General features: G+C 30.7%; 2 protein-coding genes and 1 long non-coding RNA gene across 3 annotated transcripts in view; 2 read left to right on the top strand and 1 right to left on the bottom strand.

Moving 5' to 3' along the window:
* Positions 1-8646: 8646 nt before the first annotated feature.
* LOC115874631 (serine hydrolase-like protein) lies at positions 8647-10339 on the top strand. The gene is made up of 5 exons (XM_030889849.1): positions 8647-8819; positions 8873-8961; positions 9014-9164; positions 9218-9690; positions 9760-10339. The coding sequence occupies exons 3-5, from the start codon at positions 9116-9118 to the stop codon at positions 10129-10131; spliced, it is 894 nt and encodes a 297-aa protein (XP_030745709.1). The 5' UTR covers positions 8647-8819; positions 8873-8961; positions 9014-9115; the 3' UTR covers positions 10132-10339.
* Positions 10333-10958, bottom strand: LOC115874633. Its single transcript, XR_004048864.1, has 3 exons — positions 10826-10958; positions 10626-10729; positions 10333-10435 (listed from the first exon to the last, which is right to left on the bottom strand). It is a non-coding gene; the product is annotated as an uncharacterized LOC115874633 (long non-coding RNA).
* Positions 10959-11142: 184 nt separating this feature from the next.
* The window catches only part of LOC115874627 (low-density lipoprotein receptor-related protein 6), a 29015-nt gene continuing 13744 nt past the window's right edge, over positions 11143-26413 (top strand). Inside the window, exons 1-10 of the mRNA XM_030889839.1 lie at positions 11143-11512; positions 11568-11803; positions 11938-12125; positions 17171-17348; positions 21716-21828; positions 21890-22104; positions 24564-24779; positions 24843-24995; positions 25911-26081; positions 26155-26349. Of these exons, the coding sequence (XP_030745699.1) occupies positions 11440-11512; positions 11568-11803; positions 11938-12125; positions 17171-17348; positions 21716-21828; positions 21890-22104; positions 24564-24779; positions 24843-24995; positions 25911-26081; positions 26155-26349 (1738 nt within the window). The 5' untranslated portion in view covers positions 11143-11439. The remainder of the gene's footprint in view (positions 11513-11567; positions 11804-11937; positions 12126-17170; positions 17349-21715; positions 21829-21889; positions 22105-24563; positions 24780-24842; positions 24996-25910; positions 26082-26154; positions 26350-26413) is intronic.

The following is a 26413-nucleotide window of genomic DNA, read 5'->3' as shown; positions in this document are numbered from 1 at the left end:
ACGAGAGCTAGCAACGTCAGAAAAACAAGTATTTTGAGACGTCTGGCTCTTTGATATATCTTTCACTATGCTCTCTAGAACAGCATGCGGCCCGTCTGGCTGCCGGTAAACGTTGCGTTCCTTACTGCGCATTGAAAGAAGATCATATATTTTTATTAGTCCTTTAAATTCTAGTATTGAATATAAATCGAACATGTCTCCATAGCGCAGTGCGTAGAGTTTCCGACCACGAGTGCGAATCCGGGTCAGGGCAAAGACTTTTTTATTTTATTTTCGTTTATATTCTGATAGTAAAGTATTAAATATTTGTTTTTTTTTGAATCACCAGAATTATTTAATACTTTACTATCAGAATATAAACGAAAATAAAATAAAAAAAAGTCTTTGCCCTGACCTGGATCCCAACTCTATAAATCCTCGGTTCGTAGTCGGAAACTCTATACGCACTGCGCTATGGAGACATATTCGATTTATATTCAATAATAGAATTTATAAGACTAAATTAAAAAAAATATAGGATCTTCTTCCGATGCGCAGTAGTAAGAGCCAGACGTCTTAAAATACTTTCTCGAAAACGCTGCTAGCTTTTAGACTATAATCAAAAGCCATAATAACATTTCTTGCAAATTTTGAAGTATAATTATAGGAAAAGTTAAAAGTTTGATAACTTTTTCTACTAATTGAACATGTCCACTAATTTTGACGTTCTGAATGCTTACAGTGAAATTAAATGTGAATGCTTACAGTGAAACTTTTCCACTAATTGCGAGGTTCTGAATGAAGCTTTAGTATACAAACAAAATAAAAATTACCAGAATTGTTTAGTGTAAGTATGCCTTTTTGTGCTCTTTTAATTACACCCTGTATATAAAACGCCCAACCAACAATTTTAAAAACATGTTTGCTATTAAATTAGCAACTTTTTTAATATAAATAATTTTTAAAAATACCATCTATTCGTTCTGTGCAAATTATTTTTACTTACTTTATAAAACATTTTTTAATATTAATATCAACTTTATGAATAAATATATTTTCACGAATTTACTACTGAAAAGGGGAAATTATTTTGAAGTGTAACAAAAACGCGTTTTACATCAGTGACGAAAACAATGTAACAATCGTGTTAAGCTTCTGTTTGGGAGATTTTCAATTTATATCCCTTTATCCCCTGTTCGAAATACTCGATCCAGGCACGTTCTAAGTTTAATATCAGTTTATTTTGCATATTTTTGCGTTAAATCATACAAAACGTAACGGTAATAAAATTTATTTTGATACATTTTCAACTGCAACTGCAAGTATTTTTAGTAGTGTAATTTTGTGAGATAATATGGCTATATTAAAAATGAGTTTTCCGAAATTTTGTTATTAGAAAGTTTTAAGTTTTAGTAATGCAAATAAATATGAAATTATGATATAATATAAAAGTCAGTGAAACGTGATAACCTGCTAACTCCATTTTTTACGTTAATAAGTTTTTTATACCATTAGAAAGAGAAAAAAATACTCTATAAGTAGGGAAAGCAAATACATTTTTCCCATTAAAGAATATTTGCTATTTTAACTCAATAATATCTGCTAACTCCCAGTGATCTGAAATAGCCACCGAAATGCTGCTATCTCCGTAATTTCCGTTACGATCACGCTAAAGCAAACACACGGATTCTTATATGTTTCTTTAGTACAGTGTCAATGCAAGGAGGGGCCCGTGTGGATTTTTTTTGCGTATTTTTTTGCCTTATGTTTTTTGTCAATTTTTCCCTATTATATACAGGGTGAGTCTTAAATAAGTGCAAATACTTTTAGGGGTAGTATATTTCGAGATTTCGACCCAAGAAACACGATTATGGTTGTAAATTTGGAATTTTTTTTAAAAAAAATTTGGAATTTTTTTTAATTTGTAGTTTAAAAACATACTTTGTGTGTTATATGGCAACATAGGTAGTAGATTAAATTTACAAGAAAGAAAATCCAACGATTCTCAAAATTATAACAAAAAAATGGAAATTTTAAAAGTGAAATAACTCGGTTGTTTTGAATTTATTTGATAAAACGGTAAAGAGAAAATATTTTGTTTCTTTAATTGAGATTTACCAGCCCTGAAAATATATGCACTTATTTAGGACTCACCCTGTATAGAAATCAGGGAACTACCCTAATGCAAGGTAAACCAATGCAATGCAAGTGCCATAATGCAATGCAAAAGCAAATATTATTAAGAATAAATAATGAACTAAAAGGGGGCCCGCGAAGTCTGGGGACCCCTTGATAGTTATATATATAATATGGCCAGTTCGACCCTGCGTTGATCCGTTCTGTAAATACGGGGTATCTGTAAAGGGTAAGGGGAAAAACGAAATTCTCTATATACGAGCAATTCATCGGCGTGCTATAAATAGTTTAAATAACCATTACGTACTTGTACAAGAATTTCCATAATACCTAATCAGTTTTATTTTTTTTCAACGTTTTTCCACGTAAATGATACATAATTGTTATAAAAATTTAAAAAAATAAGAAGAAAAGTAATAAAAATTTAATAAAATCACGTACTGTTTTCCAAGCTCGGTCTACTACCGTTGTATAAAAATTAGGATAAGCATGGAAGGATTCTACCATATATCTTCTAAGAATTATAAGATTAATTTTTAAATTATTTTTATATTCATTAAGTCCAGAATCCTGCTACTTCAGGTCTTTAAAAACGCATTAAAATTTTATTCGTTTTTGGACTTGTATGTTTTGCTTGACGATATTATAAATATATGGTTATGAATATCATTTTTTTAAAATTTAATTGATTATATTTCTAAATTTGTTTGGGTAATATTAAATTCCATTTTTAAAATTTCAAACAATAAAGGTCGCTATCTCCAGAAGTATATTTTTATTTCTTATTTCTGCAAGACGAATATCTGCTATTTCCTTATTGCGTCTGAAAAAATAATTTTGTAACACGAAATATTGAGTTTTATTGTTCCCCAGCAAATAAAATGCTTATCTCTATCATATTAACCACATATTAACGCATGAAAATACTTTCTACATGTGTACATATTTTTTGTACCGTTTTTTGCTCTCCTGTAAAATTAGAAATAATGGAGTTAGCAGTTTATCACATTTCACCGACGATATACTTATTTCACTTATATTTTTGGTCAAGATTAATTAGTGTAAATCATAAATTCATAAATTATGGAATATAATATAGACAAAAAAGGTTTTAAACAAATCTAATTCAATGTATAAAAGTACACATCGTTTATTGTAATATTTATACGGGGTGCGTCTCAAAAGTGGCTCACCCCTATTAGTGGATAGTGATAATTTCAACATTATTAATTTTTAAACCAATCCGCTACTAGCTATTATAATATAAAAAATGTCAAAATTTTAACATATCATTATTTATAATCAGATGAGATCAGAGAAAATTTCTTTATTTTTCATTACTTAAAATTGTATGATTTACCTTTGTTTGAAAAAAACAAACAGTATTTTTCATGCTTCATTATTTATCTTCATTCGTCCTTATTCATGCATATTATTTCATTGTTATCCCTATTTTCACGTATATTTTCACAAATAAAAGACTATTTTTATACCAGTACAAAGACAAAGCCAACACACACAATACCATTGTAAACGAATTACCTAAGCGAACATACCTCATTGTTTTCACCTTAAAATTTTATATAAATAGTATTTAAATAATTATATCTAATAGATTTATTATTAAATTAAGACAAAATAAATTAGGAAATTGCTGTTAAAGAATAATTATTGTAAATAGACGATTTATATGTTATATCTAAATGTATAATAAGAATTATAATAAAATGAAATAAAATTTATGTGTGATTTGGGTGATAATTAATTAAATTTCAAAAAGGAATCGACTGTTAATTAGAGACGTGCAAAAAATAATTGTAGTAGATTTATTAATTAATTAGTAATTACGGTAAATTAAAGAAATTGTCGTTGAACATTGTAAATAGACCTTTTGTATGTGTATCTAAATGTAAAATTATTTATGATAATATATTTTTTTGTATAAACTATATAAATTGTTTCTGTTTATTTTGATTGGTGGAAACAAAAACCAAACCTAATGTACAGGGTGACGCACCTCGCATTCGCCTCGGTTGATTATACAAAAACGGGAAGATGTATACATAAATAAAATGCATGTATAATTCATAATGTAATACATGTATAATAAATACATATTTAATAAATATTATTTATTAAAATATTGTAGGTAAATTAAATAAAAGTAAACTGGTATAAATTTAAATAAGTCCATAAACTAATTTCGATTTTGAAAATAGCTACTAACTATAGCTACTTCACTACTCGCTATATAGCTACTTACTAGCAGCTTGCTGTGACGACACTAGCCCTCTTGGTTGGAATTTTTTGCCAAAAAGTGTTTTTAAAAGTCGCTGTTTAGTTGCGCCACTGGCAGAGTATATACAGAGTGAGTCTTAAATAAGCGCAAATATTTTCAGGGCTGGTAGATCTCGATAAAAGAAACATATTTTCGCTTTACCGTTTTTCAAATAAGTCCGCATAATAACCGAGATATTTTAGTTTGAAAATTACAAAAAGAAATATTTTTTGCTTAAATTTTTGAGAACTGCTGGATATTTTCTGGGTTTCTTTCTTGTAAATTTAATCTACTACCTATGTTGTCACATTATGGAGATAATAACTTTTTTAATTAAAAACTAAAAACATTTCCAACATTTTTTTTTAAAATTCTAAAAAAAAAAATTTCGCAAAAAAACTCATATGATCATGTTTCTGGGATCGAAATATACAACCTCTAAAAAATTTGCACTTATTTAAAATCACCCTGCACTTGAAGGGGTTTTCCAGGAGCGTCGGTAGAAAAAATTCTCATTTGTTGGGACTAAAACGATATTTATTAATAATTTATTCTAGAGTTTCGTTCTATATTATTCATGTTTAATAAACAATTTTTGCTGTTTCAAGTATCTTTTTATACCTCAAAAATAACTTACTTTTAGCACGGCTTAATAAAAATTAAAAATGCCTGTTAAATAAAATCGGAACTACCGATTTCTTCTGAATTTTGCCCCAAGCAAAGAGTAGATAAGACAAGAGACGACAGTTCGCGCGGTACCTTTCATGTTTGAGTGGTGGGGAGAGTGACCTCGTCTCGCTGGTCCCTTTAAATTTTCGTAATTTTTTCGCGGTAAATTTAAAATAGACTATTATTAAAACTTGCAAATATATTATTGTATAACTTATAAATAGTTACTGTATAGGTAAAGAAATAAATAGAAACGAAAAAAAATGACTTTTCTAAATATTATATAAAATAAATTATAATTAGAAACATATTTGTCGGGGAATAAAGATATTAAAAGCAATATTTTGTATATCGTTTGTAAACAAGATAAAGTGACCAAGTCGATTTGTAAGAAATGTTTTATTTACGTGTATTTTTTTTACATATGGACTTGAACAAGTGTAAAATCACAATGTGGAGTTTATGTACAAAAAAATAGAGTCGCTCAATTTTTTTTGTAAAAATATATTACAAGCTTCTAACCATGTCTTCGATCTTAGTTTAATAACTTCTTTAAGTCTTCTTTCTTAGTTTAATAACATAATTATATAGTATATTTCTATAAAAATACTTTTCAGGATCCTTTGGAAAAGAGTGAAATATTATGTTTGTCGAAGAATAAGACCTATTTTTGCAGTCTTTATAAGCACACACATTGCCACCATCTCGTCTTTTCCTGCTACTCGTGTCCTGTTCAGTATTCATATTTAACAATATTTACAAATTAGTACGCAACAAAAACGATACTAAAATTAAACCTTAAAAAGTCTCAAAACGATAAGATACTCAAACTCTGAAAACACACTTTAAAAAGGCAAAAATGCAAGAAAACAACTAATCAGATTTGTTTATGTTTACGCCTGATTAGCACAGCTGATTAGCGTCCTAAAATCAGGCAGTGCCTTCTATTAAAAGATCAGCCTACGGGCGGACTTTTGTTTGCTTCATCGGCTGTACATACTTAGATATTGGGTTAGATTCCGTTTCATATTTTGTCGGTTGATTTTTGGTTTTAACTCTAATTTTTGGTATTATTTATTATTGTAGTGCAAAAAACGAATTATTTTGGTGTTGAAGTGACATAAACTACTACCAGATATATGGTCACTCTCGGTTTCGCATAAAAAAATAGAAATTTTAAAAATTACACGTTGTGTAAGTGATTTAACCTAAAAGTGCCCATACATTTTTTACTTATCGTGATTTTTGTGTGTGTTTTTAAGACTCTAACAATTCATCAATAAAGCTTAAGTGGAGTGTGTTTTTGGTGCTATGCCTCATCTTTGTTGTGTTCCTGGTGGAAAGGATAGTTACTAAGGATAGTTATTATACTAGGCAGCCTAAAGTGTCCGGAAGAGCAAGAAAAGTGGGTACGAGTTATAAATCAAGAGAATTTTATTGAAAATATTTTTAATAAATTTAAAAATAATATTCTCCCATGATGGTATTAATGAAAACTGGACAATTATGTTTATTTTATTCATATTGTGGAATCTCCACTCCAAGTGTTGCTGGTTCAGCTTCGATAGATTCAAACACGTAAGTAGGTATTATGATCTAGGGAAAAATAAAGAATATGTGTATTAGAGATCATGAAAAAGATTATTATTTTGAGTTCAAATTTTAAAAAGATTTTTGTAAAGACAAGACTGATACAGTTTAAAAGAAGAATGTGTTTTTGTTTGATAATATATAATGTATGTTAAGCATAACATATATTTGTTCAGTAATTTTTAATGAATAGTATTGATTATTTATAATACCAAATTAATATCAAATATTTAAGTGATGGCTGAATACAATATGAATAAAATAACAATAAAATTGGTATATTTGCATAATACAAAATTAAGTTTTAAGAATAAAGGTGTTACTAAAAATACTAAGAAATTCATATTTCTTTGTTTTAATTGGTCTAATGTTATTTACATTTTACGTAAGAATTATACCGTATCATCGAAAAAATCGGCGTCTAGTTGGCTTGGAAATGAACATCGATGACATTCCCTAAATAACTGTACACATAAAATAATTAACTAGAATTTTACAATCTTGGAAAATTTGATATTCTTGAACCTTGATTCTAAATATTCTAATTTTTTTGATTTTCTTGGAATTTAGGTTCGGGAAAAACGCTGATTGATTTTTCATTTGGTTTTTCATTATTTTTATTTGGTTTAAAAAAAAAACGGTTCGGCTAACATTATAGCCTCCATCAGTGTTGTGTCATATGAACAAAATAGTGTCGAATATAATCCAAAAAATTGCATATAAAATATTCACACCACGCACATAATGTTTACTGCGTACTCCATAGTCAATGTAGATAATTTTAGTGTTAAGAATAATAATTTTAAAAAATATGTGGTCAACTTTTGATAAGTTTATATTAGTTTATTAATTGCAGTAAACATTATGAGGTGTGAATTATATTGTATATGTAATTTTTTGGATTATATTCGACACTATTTTTCTCATACGACACAACACTGTGAAGGCTATAGTTAGCCGAAACGTTTTTTTTTTAAACCAAATAAAAAATAATGAAACCCAAATGAAAACTTAATCAGCGTTTTTCCCGAACCTAAAATCCCAAGAAAATCAAAAATTTTAAAATAATTTAACATATAAAATGCCAGCGATCTTCATTTCATAGCCATCGCTGACGCCTTTTTTTAGATAATATTGTATTATTTGTAAATATAATTTTTCGAACATTGATACTTGCAAAATATACATATAAATTTTGTGAATGCAAATAATAATACATCACTATTAGTAGATATTAAATGTTTTTGTTAAATTAGATCGATTTTCAAACCCCAAAATTTAAAATATATTTACATTTTACCCATTATCTTATGTACCTATACATTATTTGTACATTGTAAAACATTTGCTGCATTTGTATGGTTCATAGTTTATTTGCCAAAGTATTTATTACTATAAATAGGTATATATGTTGTAGTTATTAGCTGTATATTATGTATATTTCATTGAAACTATATCATTTTTAAAATACAAACCAAAAATCTGAGGAATAATTATGTTTTCCATGTATTCTACAACATATTTATTAATCCGTTATATCTAACTAGCGTGACGTCATAAATCTCGCCCCCAGGCTGATCTTTTAATAGAAGGCACTGAATCAGGTTAGATTTTAGATTAGATAAAATACGCCGTTGTCAGATTTTGAGATTTTATCTGTTTATCTTTGAAATCGATCAACTTAGTCATTCTGTTTCTTTGATATTATCAGTACATTGCGAAAAAAGAACCTAAACCAACCTAAACTAAAAATTTACATTTCCGTATTAATATACGTTACTTATATCCTTCTTATATTATTAATTTATTTTCAGAAAATCTTGTTTATTTTTCAAAGTAATATACTTGGCAACAGACAGAATGGGACTTGATGGGACCTTTAAATTTTAATATATCTGCGTCTCTCTCGCGAAATTCGACTTCTTTGTTCACTGTCGTCTCTTGTCTTATCTACTCTTTGCCCCAAGTTATCTACCGGAAATAAAATTTTGGTTGCGGCAACACTGTATAGAACAGCAACAAATTTTATAACCATAAAAACAATTTTGTGTTGATATCATAGAGTTGATATCTTGTAATTAGTATTCATATTAAATAAATTGAAATTTTTACCGTGTTGGACAAAATCAATATGATAGCTGATGATAGTATTTTTTTCTAAAAATAGGTAGGTGTACAGAGATAAAAACAATTTAAATTACTTTTTTATTTTATTTTTAGGTATCGCAACTGTGATTATGAACTAATTAAGTACCTATAAGGTGGTATTCAGTGTCAACATTATCTTAATTTATTAACGGAACCATTCGGTGAATATTATCAAACCTCAATACCAAGAAATAAGGATTTTTGGATTTGTAGATCCTGTGTGTAGAAGTGCATGTTGCTGTTATTACTGGAACTTTTTTCACAAAATTTTGTTATTTATAGATTATAACTTTTATAATCAATCAAATTAGAATCATGAAAATTGTTGAAAAAGAGATTAATGCACCTTGGGGCTCTATTGCTCGTGAGTATTTTGAATTAAATAGAAAGGCAATAAAGTATTTTTATAATTTTCAGTTAAGTTATGGGGTGATGAAAATGATCCTCCTGTTCTCACTGTCCATGGTATACTAGATAATGCTGGGGGTTTCGACAGAATCATTCCTCTTTTGCCTCAATGTTATTACTACATCTGTGTTGACCTTCCCGGTCACGGCAAGTCTAGTCATTTTCCTCCACATTTACCAATACATTCCATCAATAATTTGATAGTTTATACGTTAGTTATGGACTATTTTAACAAGAACAAATACATTATTATGGGACATAGTTATGGAGGCCAATTAGGTTATTTATTTGCTCAGTTGCATCCGCATCGTGTAGAGAAACTGATAATGTTTGATGCAGTTAAATTATTACCTGTGCCAGTAAATAATTTTCAAGATTATTTGGTATCAAAATTTAAAGCCTATTTTGAGATTGAACAAAAATTAAAATCTGGATCTCCTCCATCGTACACATATGAGGAAGCAATGCAGAGGGTTATACAAGTAAGTTTAGTAGTTTCCAATGGGATACTTTTTTTAACATGAATATTTTAAGTTTATTTTTATTATTAGGGGCATAGTCCGCCACTGTCCCGTGAAGCTGCTGTAGGTTTATTAAATAGAATATTAATTCCGAAAGATAATGGAAAATATGAACTATCATTAGATCAAAGATTGAAGAACTTTATTAATCCACTGCATGGTTTTACTTATTCAGTCCAATGTTCAAAGCGATTTCCTGTGCTGTGTCCAATATTAATAGTTGTTGCAGCAGATAATGAATTTCAAAGAACATTTATGAAACCGATAGCTGAAGCTTTTCAAAATGAAGCCAATATTACAATAAAATATGTCAAAGGCCACCATGATGTGCATAATCAAAATCCTGAATTAGTAGCGCCTCATGTGGTTGAATTCTTGATAAAACAGAAACATAAATTGTAGCATAGAAAACAAACATTCGGTACTCGATGTATTTTAGTGTGGGGTGTGGATTTACATTGGTCCTACATTTTTATATAATTTTATTGGTATGTATTTTATATCACTTCAAAGTATTGTTATTTTAAGTATTTTTTGGGGTATTTTACATTTATTCTAATTGCACATATATATTTTTATAATTGTTATTCAATAAAGAAAAACTCATGACGAAATGTATATATTTATTATCTTAAATACATAAAATACATAACCAGCTTACAACTTCAGCTTGGTTCTACGCCAGTGACGCCTCTTAGCGTTATATCTGAAAACAAAAAAATGTGTAAGAATTTTATGAACATAACTAGAGAAAATCGATTAAATGAAAGTTTATAAAAACAAAATCTTGGGCTTGGATAAAAATTTAGTTAGGTTAGGTGTCGTTCATTACACGTGTCGAAAACTTGTTTCGAAATAGGAAAGGAAAATAATAACTTATTTCTATAAATAATTACCTGATGGTGTTTCCAGTTCTCATACGAACCCATTGTGGAATAGGCCTATTCTGCTTCAGTTTTTTAGCAAGCTTTCGCTTGATAATGAATGTTTTATGGGCAGACTAAAAAAGAATGCGCTGTTAATTTTCGAACTCAATTTATGAAATAATGAATTTTGGTTATTAGGGCAACAAATAAAAATTCAACTAATATCTTACCATTAGTCTTTATAAGCACCAAAACACAAAAAAGTTAAATTTTGTGATTTCGTGTTGGTCTCCACAAAAATTCAATGAAAAGAGACAGATGTTTGGTAAACTGTCAACGTCAACGTAGTCAACCAAATGTCAAATATCATTGTAGCCAACTGTAAAAAAAATAAAAGATTAAATATGATTGTTATTTGATTTTTTTTATATATGATCAGGTTTTTTATTTATTTTTTTCGAAAGAAACCTTTTTTCCAGAGATATAGTGATATGTCTATATCTTTGTTTTTTTCTCATATTTCGATATTTGACAGATTGACATTGACAGTCCAAAAATATGTTTTTTGAAGAATGTTGTTTTGTTAAGTATTGTTTACAAATTCCTGACTGAAAAGATAAATTACAGTTTATTTTTCCTTATCTTTTAACTTCTAGATTTCTTAGCACGTAATTAAAATAATGCACATATTGTGCTTAATTAATGCAATTCTTGCAGATTAAATGGTTTCTTAAGAAATAATTCTGCGATTTTTATCAGTTCTGTCGATCACAAAAGTTATCGAATTAATATTATTTAAGGTTTTGTAAAATGTGAAGTGCTTCAAGAGATTTTTGGGTTTCAAATGTCTACTACCGCTCTAATTTGGAAATGGCACTGGCTACTAATCGCATCTCTGTTCCTTCTCACTTTTACCTGTAAGTTGAAGCAGTTTTTTAAAAGTAAAGTAGTGTCTTTAAAAACAATTTTTAGTGCAAAGTCAATTACCAGGTCAACCAATAACGTTGGTATATTCAACAACAAAAGATATACGAAATTTAACTTTCATAAAAAACAGAGAAAACCAAAAACCAAAGATTATAATAAGGAACTATACTTACATAGCTTCGATAGATTTTCATTATGAAAAGGAGATGATGTGTTGGTCGGACCAGGAACTTTTGGGCATATTTTGTGGCCACTATGACAATAATATAGCAGAGAACAAGGTTTGTACTAGTGATGTAAAGAATTAACAAAACAAAATATATATTTCTCTGTTAATCTTATTTTTCACAAAAAAATCAGTACAATTACGCACTACATGTACACATTCCTATAATTTAATTTCTTTTTAAACCAGGTTAAAGTTATTGGAGAAATATTAGCGCCTGATGGCTTAGCAATAGATTGGTTTACTAATAACATTTATTGGGTGGATAGCGATACAAACAAAATAGAAGTTGCAACCTTAGATGGAAAACACCGCAAAGTACTTTTTTGGACTGACATAGATCAACCACGTGCCATAGCTGTAGTTCCTATGAAAGGGTAAAATAATAAAATTATATGATTATTCACTCACCACGAAAAACGGGCAGCTTAAAATTTTAATGTTTTATATACTGTGTTCTAGTGGACCGATTTTGATGACTTTTTAAGCAATTTGTAGCTAATTTATTTTACTTTTTAGTATCTTTTTCTATACGAAGGAAATCAAAATGTTGATATTTGGTGAAAGTTTGAAACACCCTGTGGAGTACGTTAACAAAGGAAAGCATTTAAAAATAATTTTATCATCTAGGTATATCCTTTCTCATTTGTTTGTTTTTTGATTCATCTCAATAGTTTTTTTTTTGAGATATTCACTTTTAAAGAAGGCACTAAATTTTTTTCATATTTTTTGCACTAAAATCGTGCCTTTTTTTGGTCCTAAACAACAGACCTATAAAATAGTGTTAATGATTTATGTAATGTCACTGTCTTTGAGAAATCATATCATTATTGTCTGTTGGGCAGTTATTATACTTAGCAGATATGGTTTTAACTCCAAAAATTGATCTTTACCGTGATCAATTAAAGCAGCAATAGTTGATACTTCAGAACTTAAAATCATCTCTAGTAAACGTCAATAACAATAATAACATAGATAAATGAAACAAGTTTAGATTGGAAAGTGCCCATAAGGACAATGTAAACACTATTTGGCGCTATTCTTGCAACGGTCGCGACCCAAAGCTTTTAAAAATTTCGGAGCGGTTTGGCTTTTTTCGGAATTATATCGCCAAATATTGTTTATTCAGATTTATTATTTATTATTATGTTCTTTTAATTTTATAAATAAAATACAGTGTGTTGCATACAAGATACTTTATTTTATATAAGGACATGTATAAAATACCTATGAAACATTAGATTGGTTCACAGTTCACAGCACAGCTTTTTAAGTTTTTACTGCCACTTTTTCACAATTATCACGGGTTTGAGTAAATAAAACTGAAAATGTACTCACAAGATAGCAATAATTACTTTGAAAATGGATGCTTTAAACACTTTTCGGATTTTTTTCAATGAGAGCGGTTTGGATTTTGAAAGATTTTATAATTTTTGAAGATTCTGACTTTGACAAGAGAAAATTCTTTCTGTTCTTGTTTGCAGTTGTTCTTAGCAACTGCTATAGCAGCGCCATATCACGTACAACGGTCGCGACCCAAAACAATTTCGCGACCCAAAATTTTGGCGGCCATTCCAATCTAAATTTATTTCCTTTATCTATGCAATAATAATTTGACTTTTCAATGACAGTGACATTACAAAAACAATAAACACTGTTGTATAAGCGTGTTGATAGGGTCCAAAATCAATGCTAAAATTGCTATAAATTGTTACTGTCTTAAGATTCATTCAGAACCTCAAAATCTGTGGAATAAATTAGTAGTTTCAATTAGTCATAGAAGTTTGTTCACCTAATTTAATGTAAGCATTCAGAACGTTATAATTAGTGGTAGTACTTTTAAATTATTGGAAAAAGTTAACAAACTTTTGACTTTTCCACTAATTATACTTCAAAATTTGCGAGGAATGTCATTTTGGCCTTTGATTCATCAAGTCATCTTGGCCTTTGATTCATCACCCGTCAAGAAAAATTTTGGTTAGAAATCAAAATGTTATTGTTTTATTAGCTAAATCTATGGATACAACAGACTACCGCAAGCTGTTGCTAGGATATTTTATTAATTTTAATTGTGTTTTTTAGACATTGTGAATGATCGTAAACTAAATAGTATAAAGTGTAATTGAAACCACTAATTTATTCCACTAATTGGGGGGTTTTGAATGAAGCTTTATTCAAAAGCCAACATATCTCTAGTAAATATAAAGCCCATTGAGATGAATCAAAAAACAAACTATCCTAGATGATAAAATGATTTTAAATTCCTTGCTTGCACAGGGTGTTTCAAACTTTCACCAAAATATCAACATTTTGTGTTCCTGCGTATAATTGACAGATGGAAACTTTTATTTATAATTTAAGAAGAGATACTAAAAAGTCAAATAATTTAACTTAAAAAATCATCAAAATCGGCCCACTAAAATACATCAAAATTTTAAGGTGCCCGTTTCTCATGCCGGTGAGTGTATTTATAATCTATAGGGAAATTAAAACAACTTTGGGTGCACGTCATGAATGACGCCATGCATCGTCTTATGGAGTTTGCTGGTGGTCATATTATGATGTGCAACCAAAGTTATTTTAATTTCCCTTTATAAAGAAACTATTATACAGTAAAACCCCGGTTATCCGAGGTAACGGGGGGGACACCCTCCTCGGATAACTGAAAACTCGGATAATCCGGATTTATTAAAAAATAAGCACCAATACATAGTACTTTAAACGGTTTATTAACATTTTTAACACGTAAGTACATAAGTACCTACATATGTAGATACTATCTACATTATAAAAGAGTGAAATATGTATCTATGCGCTGCTGTTTCATATTGCATCTTCTTTTTCTCTCTGCCATATTTCTCCACCTGTTAAGAAGAAACAAATCCGCTGGGGTTGCCTTTGATTGTTGTTCAATATACCTCAGAGCTGTTTCCAGAGAAGTAGTGGAAACTTAGTGGAAGGCTGTTCATCCACCTCTTCGTCATAGTTATCGTCATCTGATTTTCGGTTTCCCGAAAAGCGTTCGCTATTTCTTCAATAGTCATTTCTTCTTCTAAATCATCTGCTGTAACCCATTCATCAACGTTTTGTCTTGTCACATTTTCGCAACCTTTTAAGTTTTGCATTAATTCTAATAAACTTTCTTGTTCTTCTGTCTCATTTAAATTTGTACAGGACATTTCCATCCAGAACTACTGGTAACCCTATCTGTCTCTGGAAATTGTTTACTAATCGTTATTGCTTTTTGCTGCAAAATGGGACCTGACAGAGGCACGCCTTTTGATCTTTGCTGAGTAAACCACGTGAATAAAGCTTCGTTAACTTTTTCATAGTCGCCTTTTTTCATTGATTTTCTTCTTGAAGACGAAGAGGTTTGTTTTATACACCATTCTTCTATTTTAGTGCCGTTTCTGTTCCAATCTCCAACTGTTACCTCACCTACTCCACAATCTCGTGCAACAGTTTTAATTGTCTTGCTTGCTTGAGTTCCCCTAATGGCTTTTAATTTTTCTTCAATAGGAACGACAATTCTTTTACGTTTGTTTCGTTCCATTATAATACGACAAACGAAAATTTAAACAAAGTAGTTGGTATACACTTAACTAGAACTCCACCCAGATAAATCATGCGAGTACATACGTATACTACTTCTCCGTAGTGAACGCAATAACGAGCTACATTCACTCAAATTTACATGCTAAAAGAGTCCAAAAATATAAATAAGGAGAACCACTCACACGGGCCAAGGGGATTCCCCGTCGGTCCCAACGATTTTAAACGGAAATATGTAAATATACATATAGTATATTTTAGAAGATCGGTTAATACGGAGCATAGACGCGCGACCTCGGATAATCAGGGTCTTTAGATTGGATCGGTTAATCCGGAGCACGAATAATTGCGACTCGGATAATTGGGGTTCTACTGTATTATAATATTACTCTTTACTATTACTTACTTAAAGAAAAGGCGATTGATGGCTTTGAAATGAAGATCGCTGTCATTTTATACCGGGTGCGTCTCAAAAGTTTCTCACCCCCTATAACTTTTTTATTTTTTCAGATAAAACAATGATATTTGGTATGTTAGTATATGACACAAATTGGGATTGATTGACGTATTTAATTGTTTTCGGTCACTTCCGGTTTCACCGGAAATGATTACAACTTTTGATTTTTAAATGGCACCATCGGTATTTTTTTACTTTATTTGATAGAAAATGACACTCTGAATCGAATGACATATCATATGTCAACTTTTGACATTTTGGCATATGGTTTATTTGAAATTGTAACATGCGGTTCATAACGACAATTTGACTCAAAATACCAAGTGTGTGGTATCAAATTATTCGTAAAAAAATGCTTTTTCCAAATATGCTAATGAGCCACCCTCGTTCCATTTGAAAAAATTGAGATATGATTAAAAATACGATTTGGGCATCTTTTAACCGGCCAGGACAAGACACTAAAAACATTGGACGATCAAATCTATTTTTCCAAGGCTTCCTGATTAAAAACTAATGTTTTTAACACAGCCATGGCACTCTAGATTAAAATTTAAAATAGAATTTGTTTTTGAGTGACTATGTCAAAAATTGACATATTATATGTCATTCGATTCAGAGTGTCATTGTCTATCGAATAAAGTAAAAAAAGACCGTGGGTGCCATTTAAAAAAAAGTTGTAGTCGTTTCCGGTGAAACCGGAAGTGACCGAAAACAATTGAATACGTCAATCAATCCCAATTTATGTCATGTGCTAACATACCAAATCTCGTTGTTTTATCTGAAAAAATAAAAAAGTTATAGGGGGTGAGCCACTTTTGAGACGCACCCGATATATAAATCAAAGATGTAAATTTATGGGCAATGGCCTAGCTACGTCGAAACACCGGTTCCCATTAGAACGCCGAAGTTAAGCGACGTAAAGCGATACTAGTGGATGGACGGGTGACCAGTTCGAAACTCTGTATCGTGCTGTTGTCCAAAAAAAGGCAAAAGTGTAAAATCTATTGACACACACTGCTCATTCACGCCGGTTCGAGGCCGGATGAGATCGGACATCTCGTGAGTAAGAGTCGATTTAGACACTTGCCAAGTCGGTAGGCCATTGACCATGATATGGCCGAGGACCGCGGTTCGGATTCCGCGTAAACAAAGTAGGCCCCGTCCAGATTAGCCCTGGCAGCAAAAAGGAGACGTTAACTGAAATCTCTATATAAATTTATATGGGAAGTCATCATTTCCGAGCCAACTTTTATATGTTCTCGTTTGTGCTTATACATGTTCGTTTTTGCTCATATGTACATGCCTGTATAAGAGAACGTTCCAGCACAATGATTCTTCTTTAAACGTTCGCGAGTGTTCACGAACGTTCACGAAATGGATCATTCTATTACACTATATGTAAATATATTTTAGTTTTCTGTTTTGGACTGACTGGGGCGAAGTGCCAAAGATTGAAAGGGCAGGAATGAATGGAGACCCTCGAACCAGGAGGATAATCGTTTCTGAAAACATTTATTGGCCAAACAGTATAACAGTCGATTATAAAACTGAAAAAGTTTATTGGATTGATGGGAAACTGCTTTTTATCAAGGTATGTTTTTTTCCAGAGCTAGCAAAAATATTTTTTTATATATTAAATAATTTCTTATCACGATTTTTAACAAAAAAATAAATATACATATAGGCTTGGTACATTCTCCGCCGGTGTAGCCACCATCGAAGAATGTCGTAAACAATCGGTGTATACAAATACACGGGTTTAAATAGCGAGTATACAAAAAAAATATAAAATTATTCTAAAAGCGTTAGGAAGTATAATTTGTGAAAATTCTAAAAAAGAAATTAAAAAGTGAATATTTTGATATCTTCAGAAGGTCTAACTTGTATTATAATTTATTATTGAAGCTAATAAATTTTTTTAGATGAGTTCAACTACGGTAGCGAGCATAGTTTTACGCACCGGTTGTAAGCTAGTGGGGACATAACTTGGGCTATTTCGGCTATAACGACTTTGTTGAAGGTGCATAATTATAATTTTAGAAGATATTCATAAAACTTTTTGCACTAGTTGATTAAAAAAAGATTATACCATTAATATTGCAAAGTATATTTTATCCTGTCATAGTATATATGTATCTATTTAATTTTTTGATTATTTTATGGGCACTTTGTTTACTCACTTGTTTCGTCGAACTGCTTGAATCCATTCTTGCTTTTGATCAAATCGGTTTGAGAAGCTGAGAAGCTATAAAATGTTGTTTCGGGAGAGGGGAGAGTTGAATATTCAGGAAAGTTCAGTTATTGCATTTTATTTCACCCAACAACCACGTGATTACGCCCTCCTTTACGCGTTAACATTTTTTCGGCAATTTTATTAACATTTTAAATTGTCAGAACACAACGCGACGCCCAGTTCGAGTTCTTTTTCACTTAATTTTTACTACCTGAAACAGCGTTACATGGCAAAAACCTCGTACCCGAATGTTTTATAGTTCCGATAACAGCACTAGTAAAAAACTAAAATACTTAAATATTATGACAAAACCACTATTTCAATATTATTTTAATGCGATCAACATGAACTGTAAAGGTAAATTCAGGCTGAGAGCGTCAAGCGTCGCGTACGAAATGGAATCAATTCCTTTAACTTAAATTAGACCGTTCAGGCAGAAAGCGTCGCGTTCGGCGTTGCGCTAGCATCCGCTGAGCGTCGATCGTCGAGTTCAGTCTGAATTGTTTTTCGGCGAGATTTCTAGCGTTCAGTGGTTATCATGGCGTCTGAGGACCAGCACGCAGAGGTGCTAATCGCCAAAATACAGGCAAGACCTGCACTGTAGAATGCAAAATTGCTTCAATATAAAAATGAAAATCTGCATGATTGACTACTTGAAGAAATAGCGAAAATTCTAGGTATTTCTAGTAAGTATTTTTTCATAGTACGAGTAAATATACGAGAGCTTTCGAAATTCAAAATATAAATCATGAAATTCTCCATGTAGATATCGTCTTCTGTTTATAGGGTAAATTCCTCCTTTGTTTTCCATTCTTTTGAATGTAAAATATTGTGTTTCCAATAGTATCATTAGATAAACTGCTCTCCTTGAAGCCATTTTACAAAGTGAAAACAAACCTAAAGAACCAGCTAATATGACGCTGCGCTGACGCTCCCAGTCTGAACGACCAGACGCGACGCGACGCTCGACGCTCTCAGCCTGAATGTACAGGGTGGGTCAAATTCGACGCTTTTAAATGGAAACACCCTTTTCTATAGGAGATAGACGAAAACTAATATCGGTGTCTGGGGCTCAATTTTCATCAAAAACATGATGGTGGAAACCGCACATCAATATCTGTTACCGTTTCGGAGTTACGGGGTGTTTTTCAAAAATGTGCATTTTTACCAAATCGCTGTAACTTTTTGCTATGGAAAATTTTGTATTTCTATGAAAACATTTCCAAAGCACCTTTTTACATAGAATTTAATGGTTTAAGTATAATTTTTTTAAAATTAATAATTTAAGAGTTATCAACAGAAAAATTGATTTTTTATTTGGGACACCCTCTATATTTTTAATTAACTGAAAATAATTTAAAATTACCTTTCCAAAAATATAGCACACTTGATATTTTGTTACAATCCCCTTCGAAATACAGAATTTTTTAAAGTTCGCCACTTTTAACTAGTAGGCTTTGGACCCCTTATTGATGATATGCCCTTAATGGAACTCGAAAACATATTTTTACAGCAAGACGACGCACCGCCTCTGAACTCTGAAGTTATCAGCAAATTTTTGCAGTCAATTTCAAGAATAATTGAATAACCAAGGTAACCAATTGATAACCAAGTACTTAGTACCCATGGATCTAATCCTATGGATATATTTGCGAAAGAATAAAGATTCCTTATCCTTCCGTATAACCTAGACAAGAATTAGAAATACTTAGCAGTTATGAGAGGGTATCTTTCACCCCCAGTGAGTTAATGAATTCCGCGAGAAATGTTCAAAAACTGCCCCGTCTGTCCATAACAGTCGAACACCTGTAGCAAAATCTCATGTCTTGGTTTGCTATTTATTATTTTAATTGTTATTAGATATAGTTTAAATGTGTTGATGTTGGTTAAATATATTAATTGTTATAAAATTCTGCAGCTCTCATAGCAAATATTATTTTCGTTTTAATTGATGCTCACAGCTAGAATTTACAGCCGGTGCCGTTCAAAGCCTACTTTTCTAAAGCGGGCGAATTTTTATATACTCTATATCTCGAAGAGGAATCGAGCAAAATATCAAGTGTGTTATATTTTTGGAAAGGTAATTTTAAATTATTTTCAATAAATTAAAAATATACAGGGTGTCCCATATAAAAAATCAATTTTCTGTTGATAATTCTTAAATTATTAATTTTAAAAAAATTATACTTAAACCATTAAATTCTGAGTAAAAAGGTGCTGTGGAAATGTTTTCATAAAAATACAAAATTTTCCATAGCAAAAAAGTTACAGCGATTTGTTAAAAATGCATATTTTTGAAACTCTAAAAGCATAATGTCTTTAGGAAATTCCACTGCCCATCTTTCATAAACATCATGCATGCGTGCAGATGTAATCCTTGAACTTGCAGTTTGCGATTAGTATTAACAGCGTCGGATTGGAACTTCTGATGTCAGAAACTACAAAAATGACATTAAGGTAAAAAATTTAATTATTTCCCAATACGACGCTAATAATTCCAATCGCAAATGGCAAGTGCACGGATTACATGTGCACATGAGCCACCTTAATATCGATATAATAAATATAACCGCTAGAGTGTCTATTTGATGAAGATTGCCTCAAAAGGACAGTGAAATTTCCTAAAGGCATTATGATTTGAAGGTATATGTCCAAAATAGACCCAGAAAAGTATGAGGTGGTAGAAGGCATAATTGATGCGTCAAAAAATCAAAAAATTTTGAAAAATATTCTTGTGTCAAGTGGGAAGGACAAAGGTCCTTGTAACCAATTGTTCTGGTAAAGACCAGGACAATAATTTTATATTTCAACAGGATGGCGGGGCATGCCATACAGCTAAAACTACTAAAAAATGGTTTAGGGACATGAACATCAATGTTCCCTCATGGCCTTCCCACAGTCCGGACCTTAATGTTATCGAGACATGTGGCATAAAACAAAACAAAAATTGTGCCACGATCTTCAAGAAACCGTTTCTCATTTGACGATGGTATTAAGTGAATTATGGCAAAATTTTTATTCTGACGTATGGCAACCATTAATAAAAACGATGCCAAACAGGCTTGCAGTGGTTGCAAAAGTTCATGCCGATGTAACGCCATATTAGAACAGTTATTTTTTAAAGTGTCCGAACATTTAGTTGTCACGATTTTGTACAATCTTTTTGTTTATTTATTGGCCTACAGTTTATTTTAATGTTTATAGAAACTAAACTATTTAAATACTCATTAGAAATGTTAGATTTTAATATATTTTAAAAGTATTTCTTAAATGTAAATATATCAGTTAATGAAAATAAAAAAAAAAGAATAAATTTTTGTTTGTCCGAACATTTAGTTGTTAGGGCTCGTATTTTTTTTTTTATTTCTAAAATTCTAAAAAAAAAATTCTGGGCTCGTATAGAAAATGGTGTTTCCATTTAAAAGCGTCGAATTTGACCCACCCTGTACATTAACCGGGACGGCGCGGCGCGCGGCGTGAAATACATATTCTGATTAACTTTTATTTATTAACTGAAATGTACCAAGCCTATATTAAATTTTTTGAGTTTGCTATTTTTAACAAGTTCTATGTTTTTCTCTCTTCTCAAATCTACAAATTTTAACGAATATTAACAATTCTGTAATTTTAATCATGCATTAATACATCATTTGATTTATTAGTAACTGGTTACAACCCTATTTTCTATTTTCTATTTGAATATATTCTTCTTGTTTTATTTTTAGGTAATGGATTATGATGGCAAAAATTTGACGACGATTTTAAGTACTGGTTTAGAATATCCCTATAGATTATCTCAGATTTCAACAAAACTATTTTGGACTGACTGGAAAACACTGTGAGTACTTTTAAATATATTTTTATTGTAATATGTATTCATTTTTGTATGGGTTTCTTAGAGCTATCCATTATTATGACTCCAACTCAAATCAACGTCCTACTGAGTTAACTGTTACACCGCATTTAATGGATATCAAAGTTTTCGATAAAGAAAAACAGATAAAAATACCCCACCAATGCGAGGAAAATAACGGGGGATGTTCTCATTTGTGCCTTTTAGCACCAGATTTTCCATACTACTCGTGTGCCTGCCCTATAGGGATTAAGTTAATAGGTGAATAAACTGAAATATTTGTTTAAAAATATATACAGGGTGGTCCGAACTGTATTTCGGAAACTTCGGGAGCATATTTTTCAGATAAAAATGAGTAAATAAGTTTGTATAAATGTATGTCCTAAAATGCTTAGTTTCGGAGATACAGGGTGTAGAAGTTTCATTTTTACTTCAATTTTTTTTAAATAATTTCTGAAGTAACGTCAGTATCAGGATGAAAACTGGTCTCTGGTTTTTTGACATGAGAAAATAGATTTTGAAATCAATATTTATTTATTTATTTATTTTAGCGGTTATTTCCAATAGGCAATTAGAGCCCACTTACAGGAAAAACAATCTTAAAAGTAGGTTGTTACTAAACATTAAATATCAAATTTACAAAAACCAAAACCAAGAAAAAAAAATTACAAAAAAGAGAAAATTAAACCTAAATCTAAACCTAAATGAACCAATCATGATAATAACAATAATAACAAATTATAAATTACTATTATAAACCATAGTCAACCATTAATGCCCCCCACCCACCAGCAGGGTTGGCATGATATATATATATCAATGATATATATCGGATATATATTAATGATATATATCGGATATATATCATTGATATATATCATGATATTTATACCTTGATATATTATCATGATATTTATAAAAAAATAAAACTCAATAATCAGAAAGAAAAAAACAAAAAAGATAATATTTATTGGATCTGGGACAATTCAAATGTACCAAAAACTTTGCCAGAAACTGTATCAATTGATTCTGACTCTGACAAATCTGACAATGATTTTCATTAATAAAATTAATAAATCAAATATAAATTTGTTTGTTGTTAGTTTTAGAATATCTGTTTATTTTTTTGAATTTCCGTTTATTTTTTAGAATTTCCGTTTATTTCTTAGAATTTCTGATTATTTTTTAGAATTTCCGTTTATTTTTTAGAATTACTGTTTATTTTTAGAATTTCTGTTTATTTTTTAGAATTCCTGTTTATTTTTTAGAAGTTCTGTTTATTTTTTTAGAATTTCTGTATATTTTTTTATATATTTTTGTTTTAATGTTGTTCCTATTATGTGCAAAGCAACAATAATTAAGTTGAAATAAAAATATTTGCTTGAGCTCTTGATTTTACTTGATACTAAACGCAGTTTTACCGGTTTTACATAAAAAATAAAAACAAAAATAAATATCAAAACTTGATATATATCGGATATATATCGGATATATATCAGATATATATCGGATATATATCCACACCTCTAACAGGCTATATGACTCCTAATTGTAGGGGGCGCCACCTACATGTGTTTTGACTGTTTTGAAGAGTATTAACTTTTCTTCTACAATCTATATAAAATTACTGAGTGAAAAAATATAATTTTCGTGATTTTTTACATAAAAAATGTCCCTTGGTAAAAATCACTAAGAGCAACTCCCAGACACCAATTTTCATCCAATTATTGATGTTACTTAAGAAATTATTTGGAAAAAATCGAAATAAAAAATGAAACTTCTACACCCTGTATCTCCGAAACTAAGCATTTTAGAATATACATTTATATGAACTTTTTACTTATTTTTATCTGCAGAATATGCTGCCGAAGTTTCCGGAACAAAGTTCTGACCACCTTGTATATCAATGGACTGATATCATTTTTAATTTTGAATTTTTACATTAGTTCAATTATTGAATTAAAGATATAGGCGTTGATTGAAAGAATTGGGAAGATACGGAACCTAATGGGCGAATTTCTGATAAGGCTGATTTGATTTACCCTTACGTCTCAAGTGCTATACGGTGGAGACACCAATCGTTCTACGGCCAACGCATAAAATACTCATTTTCTCTAATTCGGCCAGCGAAGGCATATTGAAGATGGTGTGGAACTGAAAGCGACAGTGTTGCAATATTAAAATGTGTAATATCTGTAATACGTTTAACGAAAATATTTTTGGATGAAAAATCTGATTACTTTTTGATTTAATACATGTATTAAATTTATAAAGAACGAAAATAAAAATTCTTTTATAGGTACTGAATATGTCGTATGATCGAAAAAAGTCGTTTAGTTGGCTTGGAAATGACGAATTATTGGCATTTACCATAATATTTTACACATGAAATAACACAGAAATCTTTATTTTCAAGCCATCTCTGACGCCGTTCTTTGTTTAATCTTATAATATTTTAAATTATTTAATGACAGAAAATTCGTATTATTAACGTACTGTATCCAAAATCTGTCTCCGGCAACCACTCACTTTGTCGACAGAAAGCAGAACTAAGGTACATATTGTACAGTATATCAGCGCCCAGCGGTGCAGAGCTAAACTAAATCTCGGACAGGTTGACTCATAAGGTTGTGGATCCTCTTATTTCTTCAATCAACGATATCAGTCTGAAGAAAATTTTTATTTTAAGCTAAATTATATTTTATTTCTTAATTATTCAGACAATAAAACATGTGCCGATGGGCCTCAAGAACTTTTATTATTAGCGAGAAGATCGGATATTTACGTTATCTACTTAGATTCTCCTGATTATAGTGGTAAAATTGTACCTTTGAATAACGTTAAGTATTCCATAGCTGTTGAGTTTGATCCGGTTGAAAAATACGTTTATTGGTCGGACGATGAGGTTAAAAAAATACAAAAAGCTACTTTAAATGGTAAGAGATACTCTAAATAAAATAATAGATATATGAAATAAATTATGCTCTTTGCTATTTCAGGAGAGGACCAACAAGATGTTATTATGTCGGAAGTTAAAGATCCTGATGGCATGGCCTTGGATTGGGTTGCAAGAAACATTTATTGGGCAGATACAGGCACTGATCGAATAGAGGTGGCCAAACTAGATGGAGGATATAGAAAAGTTATAATAGGTAATTAATTAATACCATAGACTTGGTGCATTTCAGTTGATTTCAACCGACCGCAGCGCACTCTACGGCAGAAATCAGAAAATATCAATATAGTGTATATTGAAATCGGGATTTTGTCATAATATTTAAGTATTTTAGTTTTTTGCTAGTGCAGTTATTGAGACTATGAAACACTCAAGTACGAGGTTTGTGTGATGTAACGCTGTTTCGGGTAGTAAAAAATGAGTTCGGGTAGTAAAAAGTGAAAAAGAATTCGAACTAGGCGTCTTGTTGTGTTGTGACAATTTCAAATGTTAATAAAATTGCATAAAAAAATGTTAACGCGTAAAGGAGAGCGTAATTAAGGCGTTTTTGGGTGCAATAACATTCAATAACTCAACTTTCCCAGATATTCAACTCTTCCAAAACAACATAGTTTCTCATACCGATTTGATCAAAAGCAAAAATAAATGCAATATTCAAGTAGTTCGACCGCAAGTGAGTAAACAAAATGCTCGTTACATAATCGAAAAATTAGACATATTCTATGACAGGATAAAATATAATTTGCAATATTAATGGTATACTTTTTTGATCAACTAGATTAATGAATGAATTATTTTAATGCTAAAAAAGTGTCGACACATTCACCAGGGACGTGTATATGGGTTATCAGTGGAATATTTTTCTAAAAAAAGCATGTACTCCACTCCTTATTAGCGAAATAGTGTAAGCCATTTAATGCCGATTAAAAGTTGTTTGTTGATATTTTATTAATTTCTCTTAATCAATGTCTAATAGCAACCTTTAAAAAAAGTATATTCTTTCGTAAATTAAACTTAATTCAAGTGTTTTTTTTTTCTAATTTGTTTGAAACTTTTTGGTACACTCTGCGTAGAGTTGACTGTTTGGTAAAGTTGATTTTTTTATTTTAAGGCGATGGTTTGGTTGATCCTAGAGGAATTGCTGTCGCTCCTGAATTAGGTTGGCTATTCTGGTCTGACTGGAACGAGAAAGACACGAAAGTAGAAAGGTCTAATTTGGATGGTTCAGAGCGTGACTATATTGTCCGAGACAATCTTGGATGGCCTAATGGAATAACCTTAGGTAAAATCTTTTTTTTTTCAGATATTTTTTTATGAAAAATGTAGCACTGATTTAATAATAATTTATTTTTCAGACCTGAAATATATGAAAATCTATTGGTGTGATGCCAAGTTTGATAGGATTGAGTTTGCCAATATGGACGGCTCTGATAGGCGAGAGTTAATCAGTGACAATGTTCCGCATCCATTTGGTTTCAGTCTAATGGGAGAAAATTTATATTGGACTGATTGGCAAAGGAGAGCGATAGATAGAGCACAGAAAGAATCAGGTATTTATAGTGTGTTTTTTTTAGTTTCTCTCTCAGTTCTTTATACAGGGCGATCCGAACTGTA

This window comes from Sitophilus oryzae, unplaced genomic scaffold (genome assembly GCF_002938485.1).
Source record: "Sitophilus oryzae breed Bouriz unplaced genomic scaffold, Soryzae_2.0 scaffold_1297_pilon_pilon, whole genome shotgun sequence".
Lineage (NCBI taxonomy): Eukaryota > Metazoa > Arthropoda > Insecta > Coleoptera > Curculionidae > Sitophilus > Sitophilus oryzae.
The sequence above is the reverse complement of the archived record's forward strand: the minus strand, read 5'-3'. Positions and strand labels throughout refer to the sequence as shown.